The sequence below is a fragment of the Papilio machaon genome, chromosome 5 (assembly GCF_912999745.1).
Source record: "Papilio machaon chromosome 5, ilPapMach1.1, whole genome shotgun sequence".
In the NCBI taxonomy this organism is placed as follows: domain Eukaryota; kingdom Metazoa; phylum Arthropoda; class Insecta; order Lepidoptera; family Papilionidae; genus Papilio; species Papilio machaon.
The window spans coordinates 6,523,680-6,536,228 of record NC_059990.1 but is presented as its reverse complement, the minus strand read 5'-3'; the positions used below and the strand labels follow the sequence as shown (position 1 = coordinate 6,536,228).

Genomic DNA, 12,549 nt, shown 5'->3' with positions numbered 1-12,549 from the left:
CTGTACTTGAATTAAAAATGGATATACTTCATTGCTAGTGTCAGATACCAGACAATATTAATTTTATTTTTCCGACAGATTTTTTAATAGCTCTGTGCTCCAATTATGAACTGTAAAGTAGTTATAAACTACCACACTGCGTCAAGTTAAAAGGAATATTATTAGTGCAAATACCTAATTATTCGAGTAATGATGTAAGACATCATTTTCTTTCCTTCGTTTCAAACTATGAGGGTGATATGAAAGTTCTTTCGATTGAGCTTTATATTTTCAGACAGGGAGTTTAGGTCAATGAAAAAATATAACATTTTAAAATTTAACTTTCGTTTATTCACAGAAATGGCGTATTAAGATAATTGGTGGTCTATATTTCTGTTTTTAAACACTAACATATAAACATCTTAAATTATTAGGAATCTGTCTTAGGGTACTAATAAATTTATTTACAAGTCTTTATCTCAACACATTCAGACAGTAATATTTACAAAAACAATGCAGAAGAGAAATCCCTTTCTCAGGATTGCTAAAGTATGGAAATATGTTTATCTTCAACTGCAGTAACCGAAACAAAATTTAAATTCTTAAACTAGTGACTAGAAAATGCTTACAAACTAATTGTAATACGAAATTAATTCCTATTGGAAGTAAGTTTAAGTAAGGCTATATTAAGGCACAGCGATGGTTTGAGTCTTACAATATTGTTAAATGCTTCTGTGGAACAATAAATGATCATCTCAGTCTTTGTAATGCTATTCCCTCGATGTATGAAACGCAAGCATGGGTATTCGATCGTGGTCGGTCGCTCGGCGGAATGCATCGATGTGGTCGTTGTAGTCCACCATTATCCCCTCTCATTAGGAATATACTGATTGCGGTTAATTAGAGGTTCTCTCCGAGTCCCGAGCGCTCCATCGCTCGGCTTCTACTTGAAGCGAATACTCGTTTTTTTCACAATCAAGAAGCCGCTTACTGGCCGCACTTTGATATCCTTATGCCACGGCATCTATAAAAGAAAAGAAAAAAATCGTTAAATTTATAATTAAAAAAAAGAACTGGATAGATTAAAACTCTAAATGTCTATTCATATAAAAATTGGTGCTACGATTCTCATAAAAACACGTAAGTCAACAAACGTCTGTTCAAAGCTTAGCAAATATTGTAACACGTGTGCTTCGCTCACAGCCCCTCTATTTCCTCTTAGAGATTTCATCTTCCGGTATAACAAATTAATAGATATGAGGGGTCTACTTTTTGCAAGTTCTGATTTCGTGTTTTGGACACGGCTACTCGTTTTTGCCAATCGAGCGAATGCCATATGGCACGGAGTGTCGGCTCCCACTGACCGGATGCATCGTTGCGATTTAAAGCATCAATGAAAGGACGAAATCGCTCGAAACCTGTTTCCACTCGAGACGAATCAACGCAATCTCATATGACCACTTGTTATTAGAATATGCAACTTTTTATATGCAATTTCGCCCACTACATGCGGGACAAGTTGCGGGGCAAACCACAAGATTGTTAGAAATAATTGCAATTCGCGTGTTGGAATAAGAGAGAAAACTGCGGGGTTTGTCTAACTTTTAGGCGTTATTAAAAAATCTTATCCAACTTCTTTGTATTTTTTTTTTAATGGCGACATGTTTTAAGATCCGTCTTTGTCAAAGATGAGCTTTTGTGTGCATGCAATTCAACAATGGGCAGATAAAGTCTATGCGACGGTTCAATGCGCGTTTATAATAGTATATGTGTTTGCGTTTCGGCTCAGAATTTTGAAGACCCCAGACGCTATTGAAATTGTGCAATATAAAAGCATAGACCTGACCCGGTAGGTAACCGTGACTAAACTATATCACACAAAAGGTTTTGTACCTGATCATTCTTGACATTTTATGCGTAAAGCAATTTTTAAATTTTAACCTTGACAAGTAATAATTATCTAAACGAAAAAATTGGTATGTCAACAACGGCGCGACCTATGTGTAAACAATTGTGATAAGAATTTAGGGTACTATCAATTTCGAAGCTTATGTCAACAATTTTCAAGGTCTTATGACACAAAATAGAACCAACCAATAATAGTTTAAGATTTTTTAAAAATTTAATTTTATTGATAACTCACCTCATATCATTGTTGCTGCCACCAAGATATGACATCAAGAAGTTCTTCATCTTCTGGACTCATGGGTTCGTATGAGTCATAAGCGTCATGACAGTGAGGCCCGACAGAACTATCTGATAATGAGGGGGCTGGTGAATGGGATTCTTCGGAAGACGGCGGTGTTTGAGGTCCATTTGATGGCATACCTACTCCAATCTGACTGTCGGAGCATCCTTCCTCACTCTCTTCTAACAATCTTTTTAAACTTTTGATGTACTCTACTGCTAGTCTCAAAGTATCTACTTTACTGAGCTTTCGCGAAGATCCTCTTCCGCCGGCCAGAGCTGCGGTCACTGCAGTTGGGATATGTTGCCGCAACGCTGCAAATCCGTTGTTAACTTGCTTCACTCTGTTCCTTTCTCGCGCGTTTCTTCGAGCGACGGACGCTGGTTGAGTGGGATACGGCTGATGGACGTAAGTCTTCTTCTTGCAGCGGGTCGCGTCGATCGGCGCCGGCGCGAGTCTTCTGGGTGCAGGTGCCTGCAGTTGCGTAAGCTTCTGATTGACACCGAGATTTTGATAAGCGTGTATCGCCGCCATCGGCATCGCGCGAGCAACCTGTCGGGAGTGGGTCGAGAGAGTCACACGTGCGCGCGTCGCGAAGGTTGCCGGTGGATTGGCGGAGGTGGCGCGCACCCCCGGCACTAAGTAGCGCGGCGCGGGCAGGCGGCGGTGGGGCGCGTGCCCGGCGCGCGCGCACGCACTCGCGTCCCGCGCCCCTCTCCACGCCGCGCCGCTACTAGTTGCGCGCCGATCAAAATACGCCGGCGCTTATTATGCCATAGAGCAGCGGAGCTCGCGCCGCTATTGTTGCACGTCGTTGCGCATAATTATCCCGTCCATTACCTTGTGCAGAGGACGAGATCTGCCCGCTTCGTCTATTTAAGTCGTTAGGTCGAATAGATACTTTAAGCGGATAGGCAGTTATATTTCGTTATTAGGGTTTTGTAGTTTTTGTTATCGATACTTGTCCTCTAGATTTTTCACTTGAAATACTTAAACGCGGCCGCGTTGTTCAAATTTTAATATTTCTTAGCTATCCTCTGCTTATAAATAGATTAATTTCCATTTTCAAAACACTATAGTTTTGATGCGGGAAAAGTTATAGGAAGCGTCATCACTTTCGATGTTTGTCGCATTCGATTCAAAGGTTCTATCATAATCAACCGATTCCGAGCCCATATTCCGCGCCGCCCGCTACAGCGGCTAATGCGAGCCTTGCGCCTTGGGGCAGGTGCGTGCGGCGGATCACCTAACCTAGCCAACGACCGACGTATTTTTATTTGTAGAGTAATTAAAGTGTTGGATTATCGGATTAAATAGATGCTGCACGGTTTGATACGACGCCTATATAATTTTGCATTTGGATCCGTATGCGCAGAGAAATTAATTCGATTACTTATCGATTGCGTTTTGAGTGGTTATAAGCTGGTGTCAGAACAGGTATTTTTATTTATTTGCTTGTCAGGCATGCTAAATATAAGCGTGGCGCTCGCGCCCCGTGCGGCGAGGCGGCGGTGCGATGCGGCGGTGTGTCGGTGCGGCCGGCAGCGGCGCGCGGTGCGGCGGCAGGTCGGGCGCAGGTGCGACAGACGGGCGCGCGGCACACTTCTCGATGTATCGATTTTGTGCTACATCTCGAAATTACTAAACATAACCGAATCACGAAAGTTAATTCCATGAATATTCGTAACGAAATAGCTCATTAGCAACTTATTAAGGGACGGTTGCGGTTACGTTATCGTTGCTCGGTCTCTCTCGGATAAACAGTTTTATAGATCGAGAGAGAATTTGCAGTTGGGCTTCACATTTATTGGTCGAAACTTAACATCTGTTTACTCATAAATATAAGATTATGCAAATTACATATTTATCACAGATTCGAATGTTTATTGCCTACAGAAATTAGACTTTGCTGTGATTCGTAGTACATGAATAGCCAATAGGTAGTAGCATAATTACGAAGACGAGGAAGTTATTTAGACTAGGCTTCTTAAGAAATTTTAAACGTTTTTCTTATGTTATCGCGAAAACGTGTCCTGTGTGAATTGGCTTAAAGCATTGCTTAAATAACTATGTAAAAATTTAAAAATCATTAAGCAAGGTTCTTCAAACTTTCGTGGTTTTTACTAAGAGGGTAGACCGATACGGCTATGTATAACATTTTTCACACTACCGCATAACACCAGTCAACCCGTGATCATAGCGCATGCAACTGTGCCGAAATATCGGGAACTCAAACAGCCTAATGTGTTCGTGGTAAGAATCCCGTTTCTTACGAACAGAATGTTAAGCAAGGTTGATTTAACTCCAATGATACGTCACAGAGGATTATGAATCAAAAATGATGACACGCAAATTACATTCAATTGTTTAGGTACATATGACAATTGAATTAACACACGGCCACGTTAAAGTCTATTGATCGGTAAAAAAATAATAATACGTAGTCGTAATATTTCAACCCCTAAAGTGGCATACTGGCGCCATCTATTTTCAACCCCTAAGCTACGGAATTAAAATCGATACAACATTCCACCCCACGATACGTTTCCCCATAGTGCCCGAAGATGGCATCATTGTCAGATTTAAGAAATATAAGAGATTAGATAAAATTAGTTTTATTATTTAATTTTTGTAGAAAAAGGATTTTAACGCTTATAGACTGTATTCAATATCATCGATATAACTTAAAAGTAAAAGGTAATTCGTAATGTTTATGCTTTTATGTTTCTTAAAGATTGTAAATATTTAAACCTCTCGATTTAATAAGAAAAATTGTTTTACAACCAATTTGTAAACGATTTCAGATTAATCAAATCAGAAATGATTGTTTCAAATTACAAAGAAATTAAGTTGAATAGTTTTTTATTATGTAAATATGCAATCAAAACTAAGGAAAGATTCCGTTTATTATAATCGATTTTAACACTTCTCGATTCCGAGAAAGTGATTAACTTAATCGATTCGAGCAGTAGCGAATAACCAATTAGCAATCGAAGCGAAATGGTTGGAGGTGGAGGAATTTTGATATTCAAATCGTAATTCAAGCGTTTCCATATTGAATGAAACTTAATGAATATTATAGCGTTTGATTTTAAAATACATTCCCATCTCGATTACATGTGATAGATATAGTAAAGTGGAATGTTTGCGGAGTCTGTGTAATATTTTCTAAACTGACTTTATGGTTAGACGGAAAATATAAAATGTTTATAAATATTCATAAAACACATTTCCGTTAGTATAAAAAACCTGTTAAAAATCATGTAGTTCTATTTTTAAAAATCTCTGTAAAAAGAAAGTCGTGTTAGTTACACTATTTATAACTCTAGAACAGCTAAACCTATTTAGTTGAAAATTGGTGGGTACGTAGCTTAGAACTAGGAGATGGACATAGGATATCATCCCATTTCCTTTTTTTATTTCGCGTGCTCGGAATCGCGGACAAAAGCTAGTAAAAATTAAACTTAACAATTGATTAAAATCACATCGTCTTAAATTTATTGAGTCTTAAAATAAAGAAATCATCTTAATTATTTCATTATATTACGACGCCGCTCTTAATGGACTCAGTATTGATTATTCAGTCTACGGTATTTTCAGTAGACCGTCGTAATTATCCTGTCACTCAATGACTTTAAAAAAAAATAGCGACCATATCAATTACGCATTGCCATTCGATACGCCGCCAATGAGTCAATTTTAAAAAGTCATTATCAACACATCAAAAGTAAAGAAAAATAATTATTTAATGTAAACTTTACGTAAAGTTAACATTAAAAATATTTTGCTTTTACTGAGAATACAAGCTTTATTAATGATATGACTGTACACGGAGACACAGACAGATTTTGATTGTCATCGGGACAAACTTCGAGCGACGACGCATTCGCTGTTTATAAAACGTTGCTCTCAGCAATAACTCGCATAGGCGTCCCAGCCTATCATTTACGAAATAACAATCGAAAATAAAAGGCTAGCGCGTTTGTTCACGGGCATTAGTAACGTTCAGCGCAAACATCTCGTTCGTATAATTTTTGCTGACACCAAGCGACGTTGCTATGCTCGTAGTACAACGATATATCACACGCTCTCTTACCACACTGTATAATTCGTATTATTTATTAGCTACTCGACTAGTAGCAAACACATTCTTAATAGCTGGCAACCACGCGACTGGCCCGAGTTGGCTTACCAGCGATTAACGTTTTAGGTACGCCCCGAGCGATTAGCGTAGCGTAGTTTAAAAACATTCTTACTCTCAATTTGTAAGTCTTGTTACTTACAATGTTACGGAGGAAGATGTAACATAAATAATACAAAAAAAAATCAATGACAAGTGGGAAATTAGATGTTTATCAATTTCTTATTAAATTAAGAACTAAAACATTGGACATAATTTTTAACATAAAAATTTCATAAAGAAAATTTAGTTTACGCCTCGTAAAAGTAAAATTTTACGTTTTTGTTAAGCTTTATTTAATTTTTACTTCACAAAGAGAATGTAAGTTTGTGCGTTGCAAAACAACTTGGAGTATAAACATTTTTAAATAATATTAATTATATTTAAAAACAAAAGGCACATGTTTCAAGTCGTGATGTCGCACTGAAAATTATTATAGCTTCGCATATCTATATTTGTTTACGATAATGTCCTCCATTACAATAAATATCTCGGGAACCGTACGGCACGTAGATGCTCGGTCTTGTAGCCGCTGCGATGAATCTTATTTATTTTCTTTGCAAACTTCGCGCGTTATGTGTTATCAGCTTTATTTTTCTCTTTTCGCTATCGTAGTGAATATTTAATTTATCAAACTAATAGCTTTTCATCAATTGATATTTTTATTTTAGTTTATTTGTTTTGTTGAATTATTGGTAGTTAAAATGAATTTATACATAGGTTCATGTGAACAGTTAGGTATTTTATTTGTTTAGAAAAAAAGTATTGAATGATTGAATAAGTCAGCTATTGAAAAAAACATTATTTTTGAGATGTACTAATCTTCCAAGCATCTCTATCCCCCTCTTACGCATATCCTCTTTCATAAAATTCATTCATATTTTCATCGACCAATCTTAGTACCTCTACTAGACATTTTAACAAAGATTGTAAAATCAGAGGTCACAAATTACATATTTGCTATACTTCAAAATGGTTCAACCGATTTATTGGATGTTTTTCTTGTTCGTTTTTTTTCTAATTGGAAATAGGAGATGCTAATGTCACCACTAGATGTCACTATTATGATAACATATTGTATTATATTAACATATAAAAATACATGTTTAATAACTGATTTAGCAATATTTCTTTCAAAAATAACCATATACTTCAATATGTGATATCGACGAATAGTAAGACTGTGTCAAGTAAAAATCCGCAATTCGCAAAGGAATGTTCGAGTCCCCCAACAATGTAGCTTCACATCCAAAGCATTTATACTCAAAAATCAACGCAACCAGACATACCAATTATGTGTTAATGAACATCTATACAAGATCGTCATTACTGTCAGACTACTCTCAAATTGATTTCTTATATGTAAGTTTGGTAAGCGATTTGTGGCGGGATGTTTTAAATTAGTGGGCAGGAGACAATTATCCATATTTAAGGTGTAAGTCTAATTGGAGACCAACATTCTCGTCGGCTTATAATAATTCCGACAAGCACGTGCGATGTTCAATTATGTCCAGAATAATTTAAGGCATTTCTCTTTAAACACGTATAATTTAAAATTAGATATTTTGTGTAAATTGCGAATTACATAATTGCAAACTCAACATTGTTTAATGTCAAATTATTATACAAGTTCTCAATTACAATCTATACTTGTATAACGAGGAAAGATTTGATAGTTTGCTTGTTTACAATGAAGAAGCTCCGAAACTACTGAATCGTTTTGAAAAATTTTTTCACTGTTGGGCAGTTATACTATTCCCAGGTGACATAGACTATATTTAATATCAGAAATTTTAATTCCATGCGGACGAAGTTCAGGGCAACTTCTAGTGTATTTATAATTTAGTTTTTCCAGTTGGCAATGAGACAAATAGAAATAAACATGCTGTTATTAACTAGTTTCTTATTAGAATGATTTTAAAGAATTTAAACGATCTTAATGAATAAACATAGAGCAAAAGATCTTTTTATAACGTCCGTAGCGCGGAGACATTCACCTGATAGTAAATGACAGGACTAGGCATAAACTTTATTTGTAACTAGCTTTTACCCGCGACTCCGTCCGCGCGGAATTAAAAAATAGAAAACGGGGTAAAAATTATCCTATGTCCGTTTCCTGGTTCTAAGCTACCTGCACACCAATTTTCAGTCAAATCTATTCAGCCGTTCTTCAGTTATAAATAGTGTAACTAACACGACTTTCTTTTATATATATAGATTAATTTTACTTACTAGTTGTGCATACATCTTCGCAGACCTTTTTGAAAGTTAAAAAAGTTTGATGAACATAATTCCCATGGAAATTCAAACAAACATTCAAATAGACGAAACAATCTCATCGTATTTTTAAATCATTAAGAATTATAATATAAAGTTTCAAAGCTTAATATTAGCCTGAAGTATTTCATTGACCAATAAAATTCCGCAATAAAAAGTTGGATTTAATAATGAATCGTATTTCTATAGCTACAAGTTTGATTTTAGTTTAGCAGATTTAAATATTAATCAATACGCAAGTGAAAGTATGCCGAGATTCTAACGCATGCTCGCATCGTGAAGCAAATTAAAAGCCATTTCTAAGCGAGGTCTCTCACAGGCTTAGGTAACCTTGCCTATTGTTACGCGACTGCCTCCTATTGGTGGTTCTATCGCCTTTCCATACCTAACCGCTCCTCCAATCACAGCACGAGGTTCTAGTTAGATACTCAGATATTTCGCAAATATTCGTAGGCATATTACGACTGCTTAATGAACACAGTTTTGGATACTAAGAGCTAGTTTATGTATTTAATTTTAGAATTAAATTCATCGTTTTAGTATGAAACTAAAGTGCTACTAATATTCAATTAAAATTTCTCCTTTCTATCTTTCTTATTAGAATAACTCATAATTAAAATTGACAGAGTTTCTTATACGATTCTACTTAATGAGATAAGTTTATTGGATTTTAAACTTACCATCATTATTAAAAGAAAATATAAAATAACTTATGAATATTTTGAGGAGTATTCTCGTAATTTTATTAAAATTGACATTATATATGGCCTGTTAATTCATAATAAGTCGTATTCGAAAGATCAACACAGAACGTACGACAATTTTGTTATTTAGTTACCAAAGCATTGGATTTTAGCATTTTCTTCGTGGTGTTTATGTCACAATATATTTTTAAACATAAAATGTTATCTCCCTAGTGACATAGATTAGAAATATTAACCGGATGATACATGTGTCATAGAAGTGACAAGATCGTAATAAAGGTCCCAGTTCACGTCATTGGGTTCAATTAAATATTACCGACGCTCGCTCCTATCAAAATACTTTACGCAATAAAAACAAATAGAAATGAATGAGATGCTTCCACTTGGAGTTCTTAGATACATTTTTCTAATTATAAATCTTTTTGTCTTATGGACTCTAACTCGTAGTGACGTAGACAGTAAATATAGCTCCCTCGATAAATTTTGTATTAACTCGTGCTCAAATTTTGTAAATTAATAATTTAATTTATGATTGACACATTCGAAATAGTGCAGTTTGTCTTTCATTCATCTACAAGAAACCATTTGATATTTCATTCATAACATAACCCCCATCTAATTCTAATTCAGTTCACGTCAACAATCAAGCTTCCAAATACGCGATACTATGGAATAGACGTCAGAAACTTTTACTTTTAGTAAAAAAAAAACAAAAGGGATCCGTGAATTGTCACGTATTGATAATTTGAACGTCGTTATTGTAAACGTGTTATAATCTGTGTCGAGTTGGCGCCAGATTTTTATTGTCTTTGGTTGGGACGAGATTAAACTTATTTGTAAATTTGAACGTGATATGATTTGATAATGATATAAAAATTTGGGTGATCCTTTTATATTCTGGAATATTTATGTATATTATAGTGGCAATGGCAGAATACTAATTTAAACAAATATTTTTAGGGATTCACAAAAAACTTTGTTACTCGTACATGTATTGCAGAGATTCCAAAGTTGCCAGATTCAAATTAGAAAACTCACAAAGAGTAAGTTTATAGTAAATTATTTTATTAATTCCTTTCTATTTTAAATATTAATATCATTAATTTACATCTTAATTTTTAAGCCTTTGTGAATAAATTTTTTAATCGCATGTAAAAATCGTGGTCATCTAAACCGATACCGGTTCCTTCAATAAAATGGTGCCAATAAAATACTGTGACTCACAAATTGCTAACGAACGCTTGACAATGAGCCAAGTGTCTTCACGTGTTCTCATTGTTAACGTATGTTTAACGGAAAGAAACAATAATTAGAAGAAAATTAATGTAATTGAAAGCATTTAATTACTTATTACAATGTTTTTCTAACATTAGCTTTCAAGCTGCAGCAATTAAAATATGATAACAAAAAACAATCATTCGTTAAGTGTTAGTCCGATAAAGTTTTTCGCGCGTCTGTAAGTGGATCTGTTTGTCTGTTTCATTGTAACTGCTTTTAGTCTAAACAGCTTTACTGTTTGATGATGTCATTCAATTCATATTTCGTTATTTTTTTTTTAGGAGTAAAGTAAGTCAGCTGTTTTTTTTTTATAAAGTACTTAAATTAATATCAATAGACTATCTAAAAGTTTTATATAAAGAATCTCTTAATGTTACAGTTTAGTCACATAAATAAAATAACCATAAAACTAATTAGCAATCTAAAGCTTTACGACGTTATAAATAAATAAAATGAATACCGAAATCCTCGATTCACATGACTCTTGCCCAAAGGTTTTTGTCTCAGACGCCGATGAAGACATTCTAGCTAATTAAATCTCGTAAGAAATTGTGGAATGAACGACATTAATATGAATGAAATCTAAAATTAATGTCAGGTAAAATATTCAAAAGTTTTTTTGGCGTAATTTCGATTCTAAAAAGTACAGGTTTTGCATTGGTTCTAGTTCATAGGTACTATCACTTTTTGTATTTATTCTATTGACTATTGTGTTCATAAACAAACTCAAATAGTATACCAATGGTGTATTTGATTGAAGTAGCATATTCATAAGCAAAAACTACATCAAAATTTAGTGATTAAATGTCGATCAAATGACAAGATACCGCAGTGGGGTGCCCACACAAACGATGAATAACTAACGAGTTTCCCTCAATTAAAATTCGGATGGATTATACGGTAAAAAGCGATTAACCGCTTATAGAAATCACCCCGAGAGATCGGCGAATAACAGCGGGGTATACACCGCGTCTAGTTTGTCACCCGTAAATCGTGAACATCGCCCGTTTGTAATTTATCTCTTTTACAAACATCTAAATATTTAAATATACATGCATTTGGTGACTCAATTTGTTTGGATATGTAATTTTCAAAGTCTTAACATTTTCCGAGACAAATTAAAAAGTCAGCATTCCCGATTTGTCGGTGGCATAAATATTCCGTGATTCCATTAAAAATAATACTTTACAGCAGCACTTTGATGCGATCGAGTTATCTATATTAAACGCAATATTCATAAACTTATTCTATTTAATTGATCCAATTTACTCGGGTTTGTATTGAAATATTTGGTACGATTTAAGTGATTTACTTTTTTTAACCTCTTAAGAACATGAGTACAAAAAAAAATAAAAAACCTTAATTTTTTCCGTACACAAATAAAGTCCTCAAGAAATTATATTGTACTGGGATATTTACATAAATGAAGTAACATTTACATTGAGATGCCATATCAAATTAATTAATGATAAAATCGTTTCTGCGTTAAATTCTAGATTTTATTCATTCTCGGTGGAAAAATGTGCGGACATTTTTAGTCTTTTTATACCGAATACAAGTTGTATTGCTAACGGAATAAAACGGCAATGAAATTACCGGACCGCTTAGGGATGCTTACCATTATTCGAATATAAAATATCTGCACTTAATAAACAAGTGTATTTTATTTGCAAACCTGATAAGCAACATACTGGAGTCCAGTTCCAAAATAATCGCCAGCGAGAATTTAAATAAGGTGTCAATTAGAAGGTGTGTAGTTCTCGCAGTGGCGTTATTGTAATGTCTTTATTTTGTAATCTGGAATACATGATACCTCTATTTATATTTACCTGTTTCACTTCAATTATGTTTGAATAACACTTCACTTTATAACGATACATAATTTTTTCTACCTAAGGTAAAATTTTAGACCAATTATATTTATGAAAGTTTCTGAGAAAATT

The 12,549-nt window shown here is 34.6% G+C and overlaps 1 protein-coding gene across 1 annotated transcript; it reads right to left on the bottom strand.

Annotated features, from left to right (window-relative positions):
- Nucleotides 1-430: 430 nt before the first annotated feature.
- LOC106713530 (achaete-scute complex protein T3) lies at nt 431-2,767 on the bottom strand. The gene is made up of 2 exons (XM_014506344.2): nt 2,123-2,767; nt 431-1,003 (listed from the first exon to the last, which is right to left on the bottom strand). The coding sequence occupies exon 1, from the start codon at nt 2,705-2,707 to the stop codon at nt 2,129-2,131; it is 579 nt and encodes a 192-aa protein (XP_014361830.1). The 5' UTR covers nt 2,708-2,767; the 3' UTR covers nt 431-1,003; nt 2,123-2,128.
- Nucleotides 2,768-12,549: the final 9,782 nt, after the last annotated feature.

Bases quoted from the DNA above. Each gene is read 5' to 3' on its own strand.
- LOC106713530 (XM_014506344.2), bottom strand. From the start codon at position 2,707: ATGCCGATGGCGGCGATACACGCTTATCAAAATCTCGGTGTCAATCAG.